General features: G+C 35.1%; 1 protein-coding gene across 3 annotated transcripts in view; it reads left to right on the top strand.

Annotated features, from left to right (window-relative positions):
- The window catches only part of VPS13C (vacuolar protein sorting 13 homolog C), an 88,893-nt gene that overhangs the window by 9,910 nt on the left and 59,971 nt on the right, over positions 1-19,012 (top strand). For 2 of the 3 annotated variants that reach the window (XM_027465721.3, XM_038184885.2), the window contains exons 7-26: positions 38-103; positions 926-1,035; positions 1,854-1,913; positions 2,501-2,560; positions 3,216-3,296; positions 7,161-7,218; positions 7,927-8,054; positions 8,723-8,829; positions 9,518-9,689; positions 10,129-10,191; positions 11,144-11,279; positions 11,842-11,936; positions 13,627-13,769; positions 15,201-15,393; positions 15,552-15,666; positions 16,070-16,206; positions 16,939-17,065; positions 17,677-17,794; positions 18,139-18,268; positions 18,632-18,710. In XM_027465721.3, the coding sequence (XP_027321522.1) occupies positions 38-103; positions 926-1,035; positions 1,854-1,913; positions 2,501-2,560; positions 3,216-3,296; positions 7,161-7,218; positions 7,927-8,054; positions 8,723-8,829; positions 9,518-9,689; positions 10,129-10,191; positions 11,144-11,279; positions 11,842-11,936; positions 13,627-13,769; positions 15,201-15,393; positions 15,552-15,666; positions 16,070-16,206; positions 16,939-17,065; positions 17,677-17,794; positions 18,139-18,268; positions 18,632-18,710 (2,178 nt within the window). The remainder of the gene's footprint in view (positions 1-37; positions 104-925; positions 1,036-1,853; positions 1,914-2,500; positions 2,561-3,215; positions 3,297-7,160; positions 7,219-7,926; positions 8,055-8,722; positions 8,830-9,517; positions 9,690-10,128; positions 10,192-11,143; positions 11,280-11,841; positions 11,937-13,626; positions 13,770-15,200; positions 15,394-15,551; positions 15,667-16,069; positions 16,207-16,938; positions 17,066-17,676; positions 17,795-18,138; positions 18,269-18,631; positions 18,711-19,012) is intronic. The other variant, XM_038184884.2, reaches the window with a different exon arrangement.

Raw genomic sequence — 19,012 nt, 5'->3', positions numbered from 1 at the left:
TTTATCCTTTTCCAAAAAATTGCTTGCGCTGAAAAAGGACGTAAGCGTAAAAAGTATAAAAAGCATTTTAAGAGACCCTTTAAAGGTCATGATCACTCAAAAGGTGGGTAAAATACATGGCTTTCAACTTCTTAAAATACTATATTTCTGCATTATTTTGTATTAGTTTCTCTTATTTAGGATTAGTTTCTCTTATTTTGTATAAGTTTCTCTTTCTCTTTCTTTAGCATCCAGTGATACTTCTTATTTTTCCCCTCCTTTTTGAAAGGGGGGACATAAGCTGGAGAGAGACTTCTGTTGCTGTATATCCATTCTCTCTATCAAATAAGATTGAACTTAGTTCAGGTTAAATGATTAACTTAGCTTAAACGATCACAGTATAATTCCACTATTGAACAAATGGAGTATTTCCTGGAGTATCTTTTTATTTTTCTTTATGGTAAGCAAGCATTTTAATATTCTCAAGCAATGTCCTGTAAAAGGCTCTAGTGGACTGATCTTGTATTGTGCAAGTATCACCCTTGTCAGATTATTCTAAGATATTTTGTACTGAATTACACCTTCATATCTATTTGAAAGATACTTATTTGTTGAAACTCACAGTTAATTGCAGAGGGGCTTTTAAGAGAGAACCTTTTACTTTAGAAGGAGTGAGGAGATGTATCTTAAAAATAAAACTGGAGCTTGCTGTAAGCTGAACTGTCTTCACTGAAACTTAAACATAAATTTTCCTGTGGTTGTGTTGTGTGCACACAGCTAATAGCACATCTTCAGAACATAGATGTACAGAAAAGGAAAACATCTGAAAAACTAAAAACTGAAGTGTTAAGTATTCACGTCAGAATAAGCATTATATTTGCATGGGAATAGCTGTGGTTAAAATCAGCTGTTAGGCAGAATGCTGACTTTTTTTTTTTTTCCCCAGACAAACCAAAGGAGGAGAAGAAAGATACTTTTTTAGAAAAGCTTGCAACTCAAGTTATAAAAAATGTGCAAGTCAAAATCACAGGCATTCATGTTAAATATGAAGATGATGTAAGTATCTGTCACGTACTCCTTTCTGTCTTAAATTCAACCAAAGTGCAGTCATTATAGTCTAGTCAGTAGAGATAAACTGTTATTTGCCCCATTGAAAAAGTTATTGTGGTTTCTTCTACACTACTTTGGATGAAGTACCTCAGGTACAACCAAAAGTCGGAAGTATTTTGAATATATGAACTAGATGTTCTTTGTTTTGCATTGTTCAGTAGTACCTTGCTCACTAAATGTGGGTGGTGGTGGTTTGTCATATATTAGTATGCTCAAATGATATACAGGTTTTTTTGGTGTAGTGGGTGAAATGGAAAATGGCGGGAACATGAGAGCTTATGAATGAGTTGGAAAACAAAAAGTTTGTAACACCTACTAGATTATGTGGTATCTTTATATAAATCACACTAGTATTATTCTATCCCAGTTCCAGCTTCCTTTAAGAAAAGAGATGAAGCAGTTTGTGATGGGATAGTTGCAAGTAGATGGGAAGTATTGGATGTAGAGTATTTCCCTTACTTTGGGACTGTTTCCAGAGTCATATTCAAAGTGGTGGGAAGAATGATGTAGCTGACTGAAGTATGGTTCTTTGTAGTTTTTCAGTTCTTTACCATATGAAGGTTTTAGGACCTGAAATGCAATTTTAGAATTGAATTCTGATGCCTTTAAATTACAGCCATATTGGTTTTGTCCCAACTCAATGTTAGAATACTGAAGCAAAGGAAGACCCTTAAAACAGCTCAGTGTTTCAGTCAGTTTTAATGATACGATGCATCTTTGTATGCAGGCAATAGAGATAAATAGCTGTTTTTCTGTTTTTGCAGATCACAGACCCACAGTGTCCAATTTCTTTGGGAATGACATTGAGTGAGCTTAGTTTATTGGTAATTATGTGCATGCATGTTTTTACATTTTTAATTTACTTATCTTTGGGTACCAGAAAGGAAAAGTCACATGTTTAATAGAATGCAATGACAGTATGCATATGGAGAGTAAAACAATCTTTTATTCGTGCAAGTAGTGCATGAAGTTTGTTCAAGCAGCAGAGAAGATGATTGAAGAACATCATACTTTGAGACTAGTGTTTTGTTCTTATGATCCAAGTGATTTTTAAAACTGAATGTGTTGACTTTGATGGGGGTTATCTCCCTGTCTAACAAATAAAGTAAGCAAACATTATGTCATGATGAACAATGTGGTATTTTGCCAGGCCTTTTGAGAAAAGAGGGGACAGAATTTCAGCTCATCTTTGTTTGCCATAGATTCAAAGGATTTTATGAGTGGGATAAGAAATAGAAAATTGAAATAAACTCACAAATTTAATACTGGATTTTGACCTGTGCATGTGCAGCCTAGAGGTTAGATATCTGGTAGCACCAAAATGATTAGTTCTGTGCTTGACATTGTAAGATAAAACTTGGATGTGTTAAATAAGATGCACAGAATGACTTTTATCACTTTGACCTTGTAGACAACAAATGAGAACTGGCAGCCTTCTATTCTGAATGAAGCTACGAAAGTAATATACAAGGTAATACGGTGTTTTTTCCTAGCTACCAAGTGAGCAACTAATCCTTGGAGTCTAAAAGTTTGTAGTTATAAAGAAAAATTGTAAAATGTGAATTCTTTTTCTTCTTAATTTTACTTTGTAATTAAACAGTAGAACCAAAATGACTAGCTTCATATAAACCATAACTTCAAGTCCATGGTAAATAAATTAAAATAGTTAAATTTAAATAATAATTAAATTTAAATAGCTAAATGCAAACACTGATCAGCTCATTAAAGGCATTATACAACAAGTCTAAAGTCTGCATAGTAACTATGATTTCAAATAGTTCTGTCAAACTGCCATTTTTTACTCTAGACTATATGCCTAACATGTATTTGGGTTTGTGGTGGCTAAGAGTGCTTGCTTGTGTTTCCCACCTTCCTCCCACCCTGTTGTGTTTAACCAGTGTGTGTGAACTTACATTTTTAGCAAGTAATTTTCATTTGAAAAATAGTATTACAAGATTATATGCATCTTAGTGCTTAAAAGATTAAATGCATCTCAATGCTTGTAGTATATTTGCTGTCTAACATGCCTTTGTTTTCTCAAATGGAAAGCTAAATTCATAGTATGGATTGAATACTGAGTATGAAATCTGTTGATTATTATTATTTTTTTTTTTACCCCTACGTAGCTTTTGTGCTTGGACAGCCTCAGTGCTTATTGGAATGTACACAGCAAAATGTATTATCATGGCTCCCGTGAACAAATACTGGTAATGTAGAAGAAAATGTGTTGAATATCTTGTAGTATTTTAACTTATGCCATATTAATTTCTACAACCCCCCAGTCTCATGCATTTTGGTCAACTCTATTTTGATACCAGAGTCATATGTTAATCCATCACACCATTAACACTAATCCTGTTTTGTTACCTTTTTTGTTACCAACTCCTATGGATTTAGAAATGGTCACATATTGGGTCTTTAAAATCAGTTTTGTTGGCATGTTCATCTTGCCGCTACTGGATAATGTTTGTTAGTATCTGGGCTATATGAGGTCTAATATAGCTACTGGAATGAAAATTAAGTTATTAAATGAACACAGAATTAATAAAATTTCAGAATATTATGTCCTTATCAGAGCAGAAACTTGTATCATGTGTTATCCAGATTCCTAAGCTGTGTGACTGAAACAAAACCAAACAGAAGAACAAGATGTTAAAGCAAAAAGTTTTTTTTTTAAACAAACAAACCAAAGCTTATAGGTAGTGGGTGTCAATCCTCAGACTTTAAAGTTAGAGGGGTTAATATAGTATTTCTATTAAGGTATCATCCCTCATTGTGGGAAGCAGCTCTGTTAAAATTTTGGAAGAGGTTTATTAGAGTAAGTTTATGTATGAATGAATAAATATGCTCCACTTGTCAGACTGAAGAGACTGAAATACATGAAGGGGCTCCATTGCAGATGAGACACAACATGAGGGCAGTGAGTGTAACTTGCATACAGAACAAGAGGCATATATTTTATTCTTTTCATTAAACTAGCATTTTGAACTCAAATTTAAGTATGTGAGTTTCTTGGAGGTGCTCTCTCTACTTCTGCTTTGTTCATGTTTTGAGTAGCTGTTAGCTACATGAGTAATGGTGTCATGCAGCTTTTGATGTTGTAAATCTATGAAGTACTTGCTTGTCTTTGCTTTCATTTCTGCTTTCTCTCACAAGTTTAACTTCCTCAGAAGGGGAACTGGGAACGTTTGTGCTATGAATAGGGCAGTTGTATAGATACAAATTATGTTTGAGGGCAAACATTCTCTTTCTGTGCTACAGATGAGGACTACTGAACTGTAAAGGCACCATTACTGTTAAGTTTATTTCAGATGGCTATGACGTTCATTTGGTTAAAAAGCAGCTTGTTTAGAGGTTATGCAAATATTCTGTGTATCCTTGTACAGTACAGCTTGTTTCCCTTGTTTTCTTTTCTTTTGTGCTTGTCTTTTAGACGTGTCTTTTTTTTATTTTTTTTCCTAGTTAACAAAAGATACACTTAACCAGGTAGGCTTCATGCTAATAGGGAAGGGTGATTCAAAACTTAAGTGTAAAACCAACCAGCGAGGAAAGAAATATACTCTGAATCTTGCTTGTTACATGGATCTAAGACGTCCTTTTATTCTGTTCAAGTTCCCATTGTAGAGTAATTTTTTTTTTTTCTCAAAGCTGGGGTGTTAAGTTCACTGTATGAAGAAGATGCTGTGAATATGCGGATTTTTTATCCTGTCTGTAGTCTCTTGCTTTGTTTAAGTAGCTGAATTACCTCAGAGCATTTTCCCTTGTGCCTTTCTAGTTTAGCGGAGATGGTTGCATATTAGTAACAGCCAAGTCAATGTCAGTGTTTTCAGAGTTAGTGTGGAGTGAGTGACATTTGATCATACTTGCAGACACTGGTGTCATAGCTTGTCTGTGGATGTTTTCTCTGTTAGATCTCAACCAGTCTGAAGTAAGATGTAAATGCAAACCCATATGCACAGAATACACTGTTTGAATTGACAGCAGCAAAAGCCTTATTTCTTCAAATGCATCAGGCCAAAATTGTCCACAGAATCACAGAATGGTTGAGCTTCGAAAGGACCTCAGGAGATCTAGTTGTCCCCCATGCCCCTCCCCTCTGCCAAGCAGGGTCACCTAGCACATGTTGCACAGGAAAAGCTCCTTGGTGAATCAGTGCTTTACATGCTTGTGGGCAGATGGTATTGTGGCCATCTAACACTGGCTTACCTGACATAATCGATTGAGTTCTTAACAGATAATGTTTGAAAGAAGTGGGAGCTTGGCTCTCCAAGACTATAAAATGGAGTTTCCTGTTTCAAAAGCCTGTGGTATGTCCTGCATGTGAACTTTTCTTTGAGGGTTGAGGGCAGAACAATTCCACTGTAGCAGATGGTGTCTAGTATTCTGATCACCTGTTAACTCAAAGCATCTCACCACTTGCAGTTTTTCTAGTTCTTGAAATCCTTAGCAGTTTAGGCACTGTGTACTAGTGTCACATTGCATGCTGGGATTGTCATTTGGTTGTTTTGCGTCTTGTGATGGGGCATTTCTTTTGAGGTCATAACTGCAGCTTCTGATGCAGCATTTCTGTGAGTTAAAATTCTGTCGGTTGTTATTAGTTGTCTTTCTGTGCTTTGGTGAATTTGGCAACCTTTATGGCCCTGGGTCTAGAAGGGGAAGAGAAGTAAAGCGGGAAGCAGCTCAGAACACATCTGAGAAGACTTGAAGAAACATGGGGGAAGACTGGAATTTGGCATGGGCATAAGATTACTTGTGGAAATCCTTTCAGCAGCTTGATAAGTCCTCTCTGTTTCACAATTTTAAAACACTTACATAAATAAAATAAACAGCAAATAACATGTTTTTAGTAGCATTTACTGTATTAAAGACCTGAATACATTTTATATGTAGTTCATAGTGTAGCCTGTTTCCTGGAAAGCTGGACCTTCTATCCAGACAGGCCATTTTAGTCTTACTTTTAAACGGTATTATCCAGAAATCGTATTTATTATTGTAGCTCATTGGTCAGACTTGTAGTTAAAATAAGCTGTGTAATCCATAGCAATCTGTCACTTTCATACAACAGTCTTCATATTTAAATAACGTGAGCATATGGCTATTTGTGAGATTAGCTGTTACAAGCTTAATCTTAATGAAAAGCTAGCTTTTATTACTGTGGAGGAGTAGACAGAAAATAAGTTGAAATACAAATATTTTTAATGAGAAATGTACCTTTTTATAAAATGCAAGGCTGTTTTTAATTAAGGAACTGGGAAAAGGAATTGGTTGAAGAAATTCATAATTGCAGAATATTTTCCACGTAAAAACGACTCTTAATGTTGACAGACTTTGTAAAATATGACAGGAACAAGCATTTCATCTGCTTTCATGTAATACATGCAATAATACATATTTTTTCCTAAAAGCATGTCTCCTGTTTTAACTGATTGTGCCATTGCAATTTGGAATCTAGCTAAAATGTTTGGGTAGCATCAAATACAGCATTCTCAATAAATTGTGGAAAGATTGTAGCGGCAAACAGACATCATGCTGAATGAAGACTCAGCTCTAGCATGGTATTTCTGAGACCTCTCAGGCTGTTGCATTACTTTCCTGACTTCTTTCTATCTTAGGTCTTTCCTCTTACCCGTGAAACACTGGAAGGCTTAAGTGGCCTCATGAGCTAAACATGAGAAGGGGTAGTTTATGAATATTTATTCTCAGTATGCTTGATCTATTATGCTATGTGTTTGAACGTGTACATGAGCTATGATATTTCTAAGTTCATACACATCGGTTTTTGAAAGATTTCAAGGTTCCATGAACCTCTAAACAAAGTTGAATGAAAACTGTACTAACCTTCCCCTTGAAGAGAGAAACTTTAATCTTTTTTTATTTAAAAAAAAAAGGTATATTAAAACTTTTTACTCGTAAGTACTTGTGCTATATTAACTATGCCTTTTGGCGATGCAGAGGGGGAGAAAACTCCTGCAGAAAACATGTGAATTGGAGTTGGTCTTCTTAAACTGTAGGGAACTGTCCAAAATTAGTACCTTTCAGCAATTATTAGACAGTATCATATTTCTTCACAGGATCAGCTGAAAAGAGGAATTCCATGTGGTGGTAACCAGTCTCAAGACTACCAATATAGTAAGTAAACTATATGAATATATGCTCCTTTGAGTATGCTAATTAGTCTGACCTGATTATGCAGGCAGGCCCATAGTAGCTTCATTTTACAAAAAACTAATACCTCTGTCACATTAACAGATTAATGTAAGATCTCTTACAGAGCTGGGGATGTTCAGAATGGAAAAGAGAAGGCTCTGGGGAGACCTCATTGTAACCTTTCAATACTTAAAGGGGTCTTATAAAAAAGATGGAGAAGGACTCTACTTGGGTAGATAATAATAGGACAACGGGGAGTGGTCTTAAACTCAAAGAGAACAGATTTAGAATGGACATTAGGAGTAAGTTCTTCATTGTAAGGGCAGTGGAGCACTGGAGCAGGTTGGCCAGAGAAGCTGTGAATGCCCCATCCCTGGAGGTGTTTAAGGCCAGGCTGGATGGGGCCTTTGTCAACCTGATTGAGTGGGTGGCATCCCTGCCTATGGCAGTGGGGTTGGAGTTAGATGATCTTTAAGGTCCCTTCCAACCCGAGCCATGCTGTGATCTCAGAGCTTATCTTCTCTTTGACTAACGCTGGACTAAGCTTATTTGTAGTAAGAATCACGTGCTGTTTCTATGGGTCTTGGGCATATGCATTATCCCTATGAAGTTTGATATATCAGGCAGTGCACTTAAGTACTTCTAAGATGTATTTTGATTATAAATATACACATAATTTGAATTCTTAAGTTTTTAGACCAGTATCAGCCTCTGCAAGACTCTATATCAACCCATATGCAGAAGTAGAACTGAAAACTCCCAAGCTTGATTGTAATGTAGAAGTACAGAGAATTGCCATTGAACTCACTAAGCCACAGGTAAGTTGGCTTGGTGTATGTTATCACCTACTTCAGTATTTGAGCATTTTTTGCGTAGGGTATTTTTGTTGTTGAAAAACGGTGTTCTTTGGGAGTTACATTTATAGGTGCATGGACTGAAATGTGTATCAGTAATTGGGGTGAAGTCTCAAGTCCTTTTCTCACTATGTAACAGTCGATCATTCCACTAGATCCAGGTACTCTGACTCTGTTATCTGTGGACCCTCTGGGGACATCACTTTCAGTAGCATTTCCTTCACACAGAGAATGGAATCATTCTTTTGAATAGTCCTTACCTTACTTTAACTGTGAAAACCGTAAGCTGATACTATAACTGAAGAGAGGCAAGGATGGGAATGAATGGTGTATACTGTCTTTGACAACAAAGCCCACTGAATTATCAAGGAATTAATTTAGATTGCTGGGGAACAATGATACATGTACTTTGTTCTTCAAGGAGACCAGAAATTCCGCTGGTGGTGTCCTCTGAGAACAATAGGTATAGTTGTTAGTCTACTTATATGTACTAATGAAGATGCATAGGCTTATATTTCTATGTAGTTTGGGGAGTACTGAAGGCCATGGTAAACAAATAAATGTATTTTAATCATTGCATGTAAGGAATGGCATCTGAACCTTTGCCAAGAAGCTTGTTTTCCTGTGTTTAGTACCTCAGCATGATAGACCTTCTGGAGTCCGTAGATTACATGGTTCGCAATGCACCGTACAGAAGATTTAGGCCAAATGTATCTGTCCATAAAAATGCCAGACAATGGTAAGCTGAATATGTTCATACATTTTTTTTGGGAGGTGCTATAGTCCTTTCCAGGCTTTTAATTCTCCTTTGTGGTTAATACAGTTTTAAAATGAGATTGCATGTATCCTAACTTTGACATAGCTTTGCTTAGCCAAGTTAAAAAAAAAAAAAAAAAACAGTTTGCTGAAGGATTATGTGAAAGAAATAAATAACTGATGGAAATTTCTTGAAAGCTAACTTTGATCCCAGAATCTCTGACAAAAAGCCAATGTTTGCTCTGGAGATTAGAATGCAGTTTTAGAATGACTGAAGAAAAAATTAGGCAACGTTTTACAAGGTAAACGTATGTCAACTCTAATACTAGTTCTTAGTTTTGAATTGATAATTTTTAATGGATCTCTTTCTGAGTACTTAAGCGCTTTGACAAACAGCATCAAGTAATTGTACTTAGTGCTATTACAGCCCAAATTTGTAAACATGCAGAAGTCAATAGCGAATGTCAGTTTATAGTTCTTCAGGCATTAAATGTAATCCATCAGTCTTTTTCAGAAGTGATGTTGAAACCATTAAAAGTTTTATAAACAAAGTTACTTAAATGATGTGGTGAACCAAGTGCATACTAACATGCTATGCATCCTCTGCAATGTTTAAGTTGCCTTGCACAAAATGAAATAGGAAATTGCTCACAAGTGGGGAATTGTTGTAGGTGGAAATATGCAGGTGACAGTGTTCTTGAAATTCACATCAGAAGACGTACTCGTATGTGGTCGTGGAGTAACATGAAACAACACAGGCAGCTTCTGAAGAGTTATAAGAACATGTACAAAAATAAGCTGACACAGAGTAAACTGTCAGAAGAAACACAGAGGCAAATTCAGGTATGTGATGTTTTTCTGGAGAGAAGGTATGCTTTGGTCCCTTAAATAATTCTTCAAATGTACATGACAGTAATCAAGGTTGATAGTTTCACTAGAGCAGAAGAGCTCTGGAAAGTTTTCATCAGAAGTGCAATGTAACCTATAGGGAAAAGAAAGAATTCAAGTGAAATGCTGTTAAATTAACCTCTCTTAGTTGCAGAGTAATGATCTTGGACATGTTTACTGAAGTGCAAGATTATTAAAAAAAAATAAATCAGTCTGTCTGACATCAAACATCACCTTTTAGTGAACTTTGGCAGGAGGTACACTCTGGAAAGAAAGGAGCATGTCTTGGAAGAAATTGGAGTATAAATATGAAGGGGCTGGTAGAGCAATTGTATTGGAGAGCATCTCCTAAGTGTTGTCGAGAGGCAAATGATTTCATCATACATTTTTACAGGACCTAGAAAGAAAGCTTGATGTCTTCAATATAATCCTAGCAAGACAACAAGCACAAGTTGAGGTAAGAAATGATTTCTGTTCAGTCTTATTTTAACACTTCAAGTAAGATTATCATGATAAAATCTTGAAAAAAAAATGTGGTGACGAATGACTGGATGGGGAAGAGAGAAGGCAAGTTGCCAGTCTTTACAGGATAGGAGTAAATCAATTTCCAAACTGGATACCAGTCCCTGAAACTTAACATGGTGTGTGCACAGTGTTTCTACTGTGTACTCTGTACCATTCAGGTGACTGTCTCAGGGTTTTGTGATTGTTTTCTTCCTTTGACTTATGTTATTTTGAGACTGCTTCTGCAGGTATTTGAATCAAACATATACAACTGTTACCATACTATCTGTATTCTGTTCCTTTTCAAGTGGATAGCCAGTCTAATTAAAGAATAACTATGATAAAATTGTTGAAAGGTAGATAAAATAAGCATTTTATTTTGGAAATCAACGCATCTGGAATGCATATAAAATAACATGAAAAACCAGTAATGATGTTGCTTGCTTGCTTTTGAGATACCGTGGCCATACCTAGATTTTTTTTCTTAATGCAAATAGAAAGTATGACTATGATGTAAGAAAAAAAAATAAGTATTACTAAATATATGTAGCTGTACAGGCTCCGTCATCATGTTTGTTATTGTAATGTTAGGAATGTAATTGTTTTTCGTATCCCCACTCATTCTCTTTTCATATGGTTCCTGCCTTTTTGCACTATAAATGCTAGTGAAATGACAAGAGTAAGGGCACCCAAAGTAACGCACACTTGCATTCTCTCCACCTCCACTCTCCCTACTCCCCAGCCCTCTTTTTGTTTGTATGCTGAGTCAGTGATCTTAATCCCTTGCAGGTGTGATGTTGCTGTCTCTCAGATATCTATTCAACATACATGCATGCATACATGAATTATTTACAGAAAAAAGCATATATAATAATTAGTTACATATTCTAATGTCTGGTTTGTAGACGATAAGATCAGGACAGAAACTACTGAAGAAGAAAGCCGCTGAAGGTGAAAAAAAAAGTGGAGGATGGTTTAGTGGTTTCTGGGGTAAGAGAGAATCTAGAAAAAAGGAAGATGAAGAATCATCAGTTCCTGAAAGTAAGTGTAACATACTAACTTCTAAATAGATTTTCAAGTTACTATATACTTCAATAATGATAAAGAAGCAAGTTAAAATATATCTTCCTTGCTACTATACAGAAGAGAGTATGGCATAGACAGTGCCATACAGTATAGATCTATTTTATAGTATAACATACTGTTACTGACTGTTGAGTTGAGAAATACGGCCCTTTTCTGAAATGGCTATAAGTATTTTAGAACTTTATAAGAAGAAGAACATCGAGTTTACAGCTGTAGCGCGATATGCATGAAGTGAAATACCGTAATCTGTTGATTGCTGTCAGGATGAGTGATGTATTCTAATAGTACTCAAAGTTAGTTTTGTATTTGGAAATTATGGGTAGTCTAATAAATGATTTCACTGCTATGTATATAATGCCATATATGAAGGCTGGTTATTATTTTATAATATGGAACATACTGCAGTATGGAGAAACAGAAGATGAGCTTTGTGTCAGCAGAACTTCAGTTAGTAACCATATCCAATTCTCCTCTCATGTTTTTAGCTGTACTCAAGTGTACATTTTTTTTTTTAAAGCTATTGATGAACTAATGACACCAGAAGAGAAAGCTAAGCTCTTTACTGCTATCGGCTATAGTGATAGCTCCCATCACCTTTCCTTACCAAAACAGGTAAATGACTCTTAAAGGGTGGTTTAAAAACAAACAGACAAAAAAAACAACTTTCAGACACATGTTATTCTTAAGCTAAAGAATGTGTTGGTAAAAATATATAAATATATAAATAAGATAAATAAACATATACATACTTAGTGAGAAAGCATGAAGAACGGCTAATGTTTTCTTGGATGTTTTGCCTTATTCATAGCTCTAATGTGGAGTGATATAGGAGTACCAAACTGGAAGAATGAAAAAAATAGCATTTATCTCTTGCTTCCTGTTGTGGCAAAAAACAACTAGCCTGTATGGTTGTCTTGACTGTTCTGTAAATCCAGAAGTCAGTTATTCTGATAATTGAGATGTTGTTTGTATAAAGGTGAACATTACCATGTGATTATTTTCTGTTTCATCTAATTCTTGCCACTTCCTGGGATGCCTTTGTTAGAGGGATCATGTTATGTTCCTGTTGAAACCTTTGTTCTCATAAGAAGTGCTCGAAGATACCTGTTATGCTTGTTTCTACAACAGGAAGGAAAGCATAAATTAGAAAAGCGTATATTTAAAAAAGAACACTTTTGTGATGGATATTTTTTCACTTGTTAAGCAAAGGAATAAAATATCAACTTGCTGGTATAGTATTCTTGGCAGTGTTTATCAGTTGAAAGTTACAAAGGAGACAAAGAGAATGTGTTTAATGTTAAGGTTTCTTTCAGTATGGCTATTTTTAGTCAGTGCTATTACCATTCTTGTTTTAAATCTGAACATGACTGGTGGCTCTGCTTCTAGTTGCTCGTCACTTAAAGAAGCACTTCTTTGTTTCCTTCAAGGAGACTTGTCAATTTTCGCCTGCTTACCTAACTGAATGCTCCAGTCTTCCACCCTTGTGTGTATGTGTTAAATTTTGTCATTGTAAGCCTACATGTGCTTCACATGTAGGCAGGGAAACTCAGAATTATTTGAGGGGCAAAATCCCAGCCTCTGCATGATCGTGTGTACTTTTGTTCTAGTTAAATTGAAAAGAGAAGAGCAGCAACGTGCCTTTGTTACCAGCAAAGATGAACAACCTAAACTGTGCCCAGTACTGCTGCGTTCTTTTGTTTCATGCATTCTTGCCCAATTCTGTAGAAAAACTTCAATTTTTAATTTGGACAAATGTAAAGTGTAAAGATGCTTTCATCTCTGCCAATACCACGTAGAAATGTGCAGGCTTCAAATGGAATTGGGAAGTATGATCTGATTCTTAAGATAGTGATTGATGTAGTCACAAATGGTACATGGAAAGGCTTACGCATCCTTGACAAGGTTGATACCTGACATTAAGCAGGAAGAATGAAGGCATTTATGCAATGACTTCTAAACTGTAGATATTTGGTGTGATTATAACAATTTTGTTTACTTGTCTTGCTAGCTCTGTATGGAGTGTAGCTTATCTGCACTTGATTTACAGCCTAAACTCTATGAATTGTAAAAAGAAATACAGTTTTTATTTGCTCAGCATTTGTTAAAATAAGTTATTTTATATTGCAGAATTGACTGGTGAGGGTTGAATGAAAGTTCTGTATAGCTAGGTTCCTGCATGAGGATGTATGGCTACTGGAATAGTTGCAATTCCACATTTCATTAGATGGATTTAAATTACGAGCTCCAAAAAAAATTTCAGATCAAGATGACTAATTTCAGTTTTCTCTGTCCTTCTCACTAGTACATTGCTCATGTTGTGACACTGAAGCTCTTAAGCACTTCTCTTACAATTAAAGAAGACAAGAATGTGGCAGAAACTCTTAAAGTACAAATAATTGATCTGAGTACGAAAATATCACAACGCCCAGGAGCACAAGCCATTAAGTAATTAGATTGATTTTTTATTTTATTTTATTTTTTTTTTTTTTGTAGTAACATTACTTCTTTTTCAAATTTCTAACCTTTTTTGCTTGGGTAGTTTTCTTTGTATGATGTTATATGTTGACTTGTAATGTTTACAGGGACTCAGATATTTCAGTCGTTTTAGATAATTTTAAAAGTTGTTGATTTGATAAATAATATTGGAGGGAATGAAGAAAGGAATCCTACTTGTTGCTCTGTGTGAATATGAGTAATCTTTTTCTTGAATCCAGATGTTGAAGTGCTGAGTATTTTGGGAATTGATGCTTAAGCAGTGTGAAATGTTTGAGCTGTTTACATTCCAGCCAAGCTACCAAATGTGCTGCTTGATACTTCCTACAGAAAAGAAAATCTATGTCTGTCTGTTGTGGGTGGGAGATAAACCAGCGCAGGGGGAGCTGAGACCTTTGTCCCCCATTACGAAAGGGCACATCAGAGATACTGAGCACAAATTGTGTTATGCAGTCAAGGAATAATGTTTCAGCGGCTAGAAAATGAGACTGTGTGCATTTTTTTTCCACTTTGATTTGCAGTTCTATTATATTTTGACGTGATGCATAAGATCACCAGTTCAGTTGTTTATTGTGGAAATAATTTTGCTGAAAGCATTTATGGGGGGAGTATTAAAAGTGTGGACTCAGTGCTGGGAAAAAAAAAAAAGCTTTGAAAAAGTTTTTACCAAAGTGTGCCATATAATTTAGTTGGCAAGACTGGAACAGTAGGTAAAAAATACCCGTGATCTTAATTTTCTGGAAAAATATCATTAGATTATCTCAATAAAGTCAGGTTTATGACTTCAATTATGCCCAAAGAGTCAATAAATTCCAATGTTAGTGAACCAGGACCCTAGGACTGGTTTTATGTCTAATAGTTACTTCAAAATATGAATGAAATTAGGCATGTGGACACCACCAAACTGCTCTTTCTTTCATAGACATTTTTCTGCTGATTTTGCTTCCCACTGTTCCTAAGGAAGCTGGCAGTAAAGGGTATCCATTTGCTCCAAACCAAGTGCCATAAATTGTTTTTAAATCAATAAGTAATAGTTAACATTTTTACTACTTTTTCACCTGTAGTATAAATATTCTACCTATTTACTCTTGGAATTGATTTTCTCAGTAAATATGAGCTAAAAGTTTTTACTCCATTTTGCAGATGACAGAAGGTAAAAATATAATACCATCCTTGTCTTGCTGTGAACAACGTGCTTCCTACATATTTTTCCCTAATCTGTTAATTTTACAATTTCTTAACCATGTGGTATGCTAGTCCTATGAAGCTAGGTTGGTTTTGTTTTCCTTTACCAAAGCCTTTCTCATCTTGCTTGTTTTTAGTAGATGGAACTGTGTTCTGTATTCTAATTAAATATAATATTTAACTTCTCATCTTCTTTAGGGTGGAAGCCAAGCTTGAAAACTGGTACGTTACAGGCCTGAGACAAGAAAACATTGTACCATCTCTTGTGGCTTCCATAGGGGATAGCAAGTCTTCTTTACTTAACATAGAGTTTAATATTAACCCTGAAGATAGTACTGCTGATCAGAGTCTTAGTATTGAATCGCAGCCTGTGGAAATAAAATACGATGCAGTGAGTAGTTAACAAAATTATTCCCTCTTTTTCTGATTCTTCTCTTCCTCTACTGTTGTTCTAATTCTTTTTGCTCAGTCAAGATCTATTTTGTATTTTTTAACTGAATGACTTCTGTATATGTTGATAATTCTTGTATCTCTCTCCTTTCTGAAAAGAGAACAATAAATGCTATGGTAGAGTTCTTCCAGACAAGTAAGGGAATGGATCTTGAAAGATTAACATCAGCCACGTTAATGAAGCTGGAAGAAATCAAAGAAAGAACTGCTACAGGTAAGATAACATGTATCTCACGTGAAGTAATTTCGTAAAATATAAATTTTTATATATCATAAACATCATAAAATGTTTCTATATGATTTGCAAAACTGCTTGTGTGTGGTTTGCTGGCTAAATAGAATGACTAATTTTTTTCCTTTGAGTTTTTTCTTTTGACTTGGATTAATGGATGCTTTGTGGGGAGAAGCATTCAGCTTAGTGGGAAAATGCCTTTCTGTGATTAATTTTTCTTTACGGAAACCAATTCTATGATTCTATGAAAACAAACTTGTATGAAAATAAGACTTCATTCAAGATGCCCTGTCTTTGAGATAACATCTTTTTATGTGTGGTCCGGAACAACTATTTTACTTGTGACTAGTATTTCAATTTTAATGTACCTTTCCTTTTATTTAAGGATTAGCTCATATTATCGAAATGAGGAAAGTCCTTGACTTGAAGATCAATCTGAAGCCATCCTACCTTGTGGTTCCGCGGACAGGTTTCTACCATGAAAATTCAGATTTGCTGATTTTGGACTTCGGTACATTTCAGGTATATAAATGATCTTTTATAAACTCAGAGGAAGAAAATACTCTTCTTCTTTTAACATAGCTGTCATTTGGAACTGTATGGTTTTCAGAAGATGAAGGTGGTCATCTTTGAATATGTTTTCACATCGTATGCTTACTACAGAATCAGTTGGGGTCAGCGGTTTCATTGTCTTCAGTGTGTTCAGTATTCAGAGCTGTTAGGTTGTCTTTTGACATAGTTTTACTAGTTAGTCCGCCAATAGAATATTTCCATATTTGGTGAATCATAATCTCAGTAGTTTTAATCTTCCATGTCTTCAGCAAAATGTGAATGTTTACCCTTTTCTTTTTTTATAGAAAGATGTATCTTTAACAGATAAAATAAAATACCTTTTTTTTTTCTTGGAGCTTGAAAGTTCATTTCCTTGTTCCTGTAAAACTGAAAAATGATGATTTTTTAACTTCATTTTAGCCAAGTAAATATTTCGGTTGTACTCCAGCAATAAACTAATAATGAGAGTTAATTTTACATTACTTGAATTTGAACGGTTCGATAGCATGAGGAGCAATAAAAAAAATATTCTATCTATCCTTGCTGAGTGAAGTGTTAAAGAAATAAAGATCTCATCTCTGTAAGAGTCCAAATGGCAATCATAAACTCCTACGAATTGTCTTTTTCACCTTCACTGGAATTAATAGCATGTAAATATATGTAAGTTTGAGACTTAACTTTGTCTTGTCCTTATGTGTTTAGCTGAACAGCATAAATCAAGGCAGTAGTCAAGCTTCTAGCTTTTCATCTTTAGAGGAGATAATGGACAAAGCTTATGACAAGTTTGACGTGGAAATAAAAAATGTGCAACTTCTTTTTGGAAGAGCAGGTAACAAAACATAGTTGCTGTTTACTCAGAGGATTGATTGAGGATAATTGCCTGTAATTAGTAAAAATATTTTTAAAGAAAGATAGCAAAGAAAAAATAATAGTTATGTAAAAGATTGTAATAGTCTGCTCTCAGGTATTCAACTAAGAAAAGTTTGCATGTTAATTTCTCTTAAAGCACCTGCTTGTTTTTTGTTTTGAGACTGGTGTATTATTTCTTTGCCAGTGAGCAACATAAATGCATAGGACTGTTACGTTTTCCTTAATGCTCTGGCAAATGTACTAAAGTTGCCCGTAGTAATATTTAATCTGTACTTATATTTTACAGTTACCAAAATGCTAGGTTACTTTTTAAAACTTTATATTCAGATGTGTCTTTTAGTGTGGAATTGGATTAAGGCTGCTAAGTTAATATAGTGTTAAGGAATACTGAAAATATATTGAAAATCTCTTAAAATCTTAAAATAGTTCACCCTAAATAGTTCTGGCTTTTTCAATTTGTGAGTGGGTTCTTTTAAGTTTTCCTGGGGATGCTGTTTGATAACGCACAGTGCGTTAGATAGAGCAATTAGCAGGCAATGTTTTTCATCTAAGGTGATTGAATACTTACAGGTGAAGACTGGAAGAAGGCTCGTTTTCAACATCCATCAACTTTGCATGTTTTACAGCCTATGGATATTCATGTACAGCTGGCAAAATCGATGGTGGAAAAAGACAGCAGGATGGCCAAGTAATGTATTAATATTTAGAGGACTTCAAATACTGCGTATTTACAGAAAAGAAGAAAAATATATCTTCTGCAAGGGTTTAGTAACATGTTAATGTAGGAAACAGTTGACTTACTACTTTTTAAACACCTTTTCTTCTCTACCAATTCTGTAGTCACCTTCACTTGTTACTGACTAAAAAAAGTCATTTTAATGAGTCCAACACCTATTTTTAATACAGATTCACTAGCTTTTCTGTGATGTGATATGATATTTATATATTAGCATAGTTACTAGTAACATTTTAAATGAAGAATTGATATGTACTGTTTTTTTTTCCTTGGAGTGATTTTTTTTTTTTTTTAAGGTTTAAAGTGTCAGGAGGGCTTCCTTTGGTACATATCAGGCTCTCTGACAAGAAAATCAAGGCAATTTCTGATCTGATTGATAGCATTCCATTACCTCAGAAGACATCTATGCCAATTGCAAGCACAAAGGTAAGCTAACTACAATTAATAAAACTGAAATTTAAAAAATAAATAAGAAGACACAAAGTGATTGTGAATTCCTGCTAATGTCCTTTCTCTTTTTCATTTAAAGTAAGAGATCTGTTGTCCATCTGAGCTAGGCAGAGTGGTGCCAATACAACTTAATATCAGAACATGCTGGGCTTATTCAAATAAGGTTACCTGAGACTTTATCACTGTCTGTTGGCTTCAGTATAAGTGTTGGAGAAACGCGTATTTCTAAGAAATATGTGGAAGGCCAGTTGAAAGATGCATAACCAGTGGAAAATATCACAGAGCATACCATGTTACATGAACTTCAAAATAATGGTTTCTTCTTTCTGCTCCGTGTAGGTAGCAGTGATTCCTGCAATTCCTGTTGTTGATAAAGGGTTACTTAATACCCACCAGTTGTTAGCAGAAATAGTGTCAGGTAAGAAAACGTACATGCCCCTTAGTAAAAATAGGTGGCCAACGTTTATGGAATAACTTAACATTTCCAGGCAATCATTGCTCTTAAAACATGTTACAAGGATACTAGGGATGAGCATGGTTGTACCTAACTTTCACTGCGTAAGATGAGTATTAAGATGCTGTTGTTATATCAGAATACGAAACTTAATTTTTAAAAAAACAAAACCCTTCTTTTGGAGATGAATTCGTACTCTGTCTACGTAAGTAACCTCTTCAAATATGAGTGAGATATTAATAAAAACTGCATTCAGTTGTTATTAG

The sequence above is a fragment of the Anas platyrhynchos genome, chromosome 11, assembly GCF_047663525.1.
Source record: "Anas platyrhynchos isolate ZD024472 breed Pekin duck chromosome 11, IASCAAS_PekinDuck_T2T, whole genome shotgun sequence".
Lineage (NCBI taxonomy): Eukaryota > Metazoa > Chordata > Aves > Anseriformes > Anatidae > Anas > Anas platyrhynchos.
Note: the sequence above shows the minus strand (reverse complement) of the source record. Positions and strands in the feature narration are given on the sequence as shown.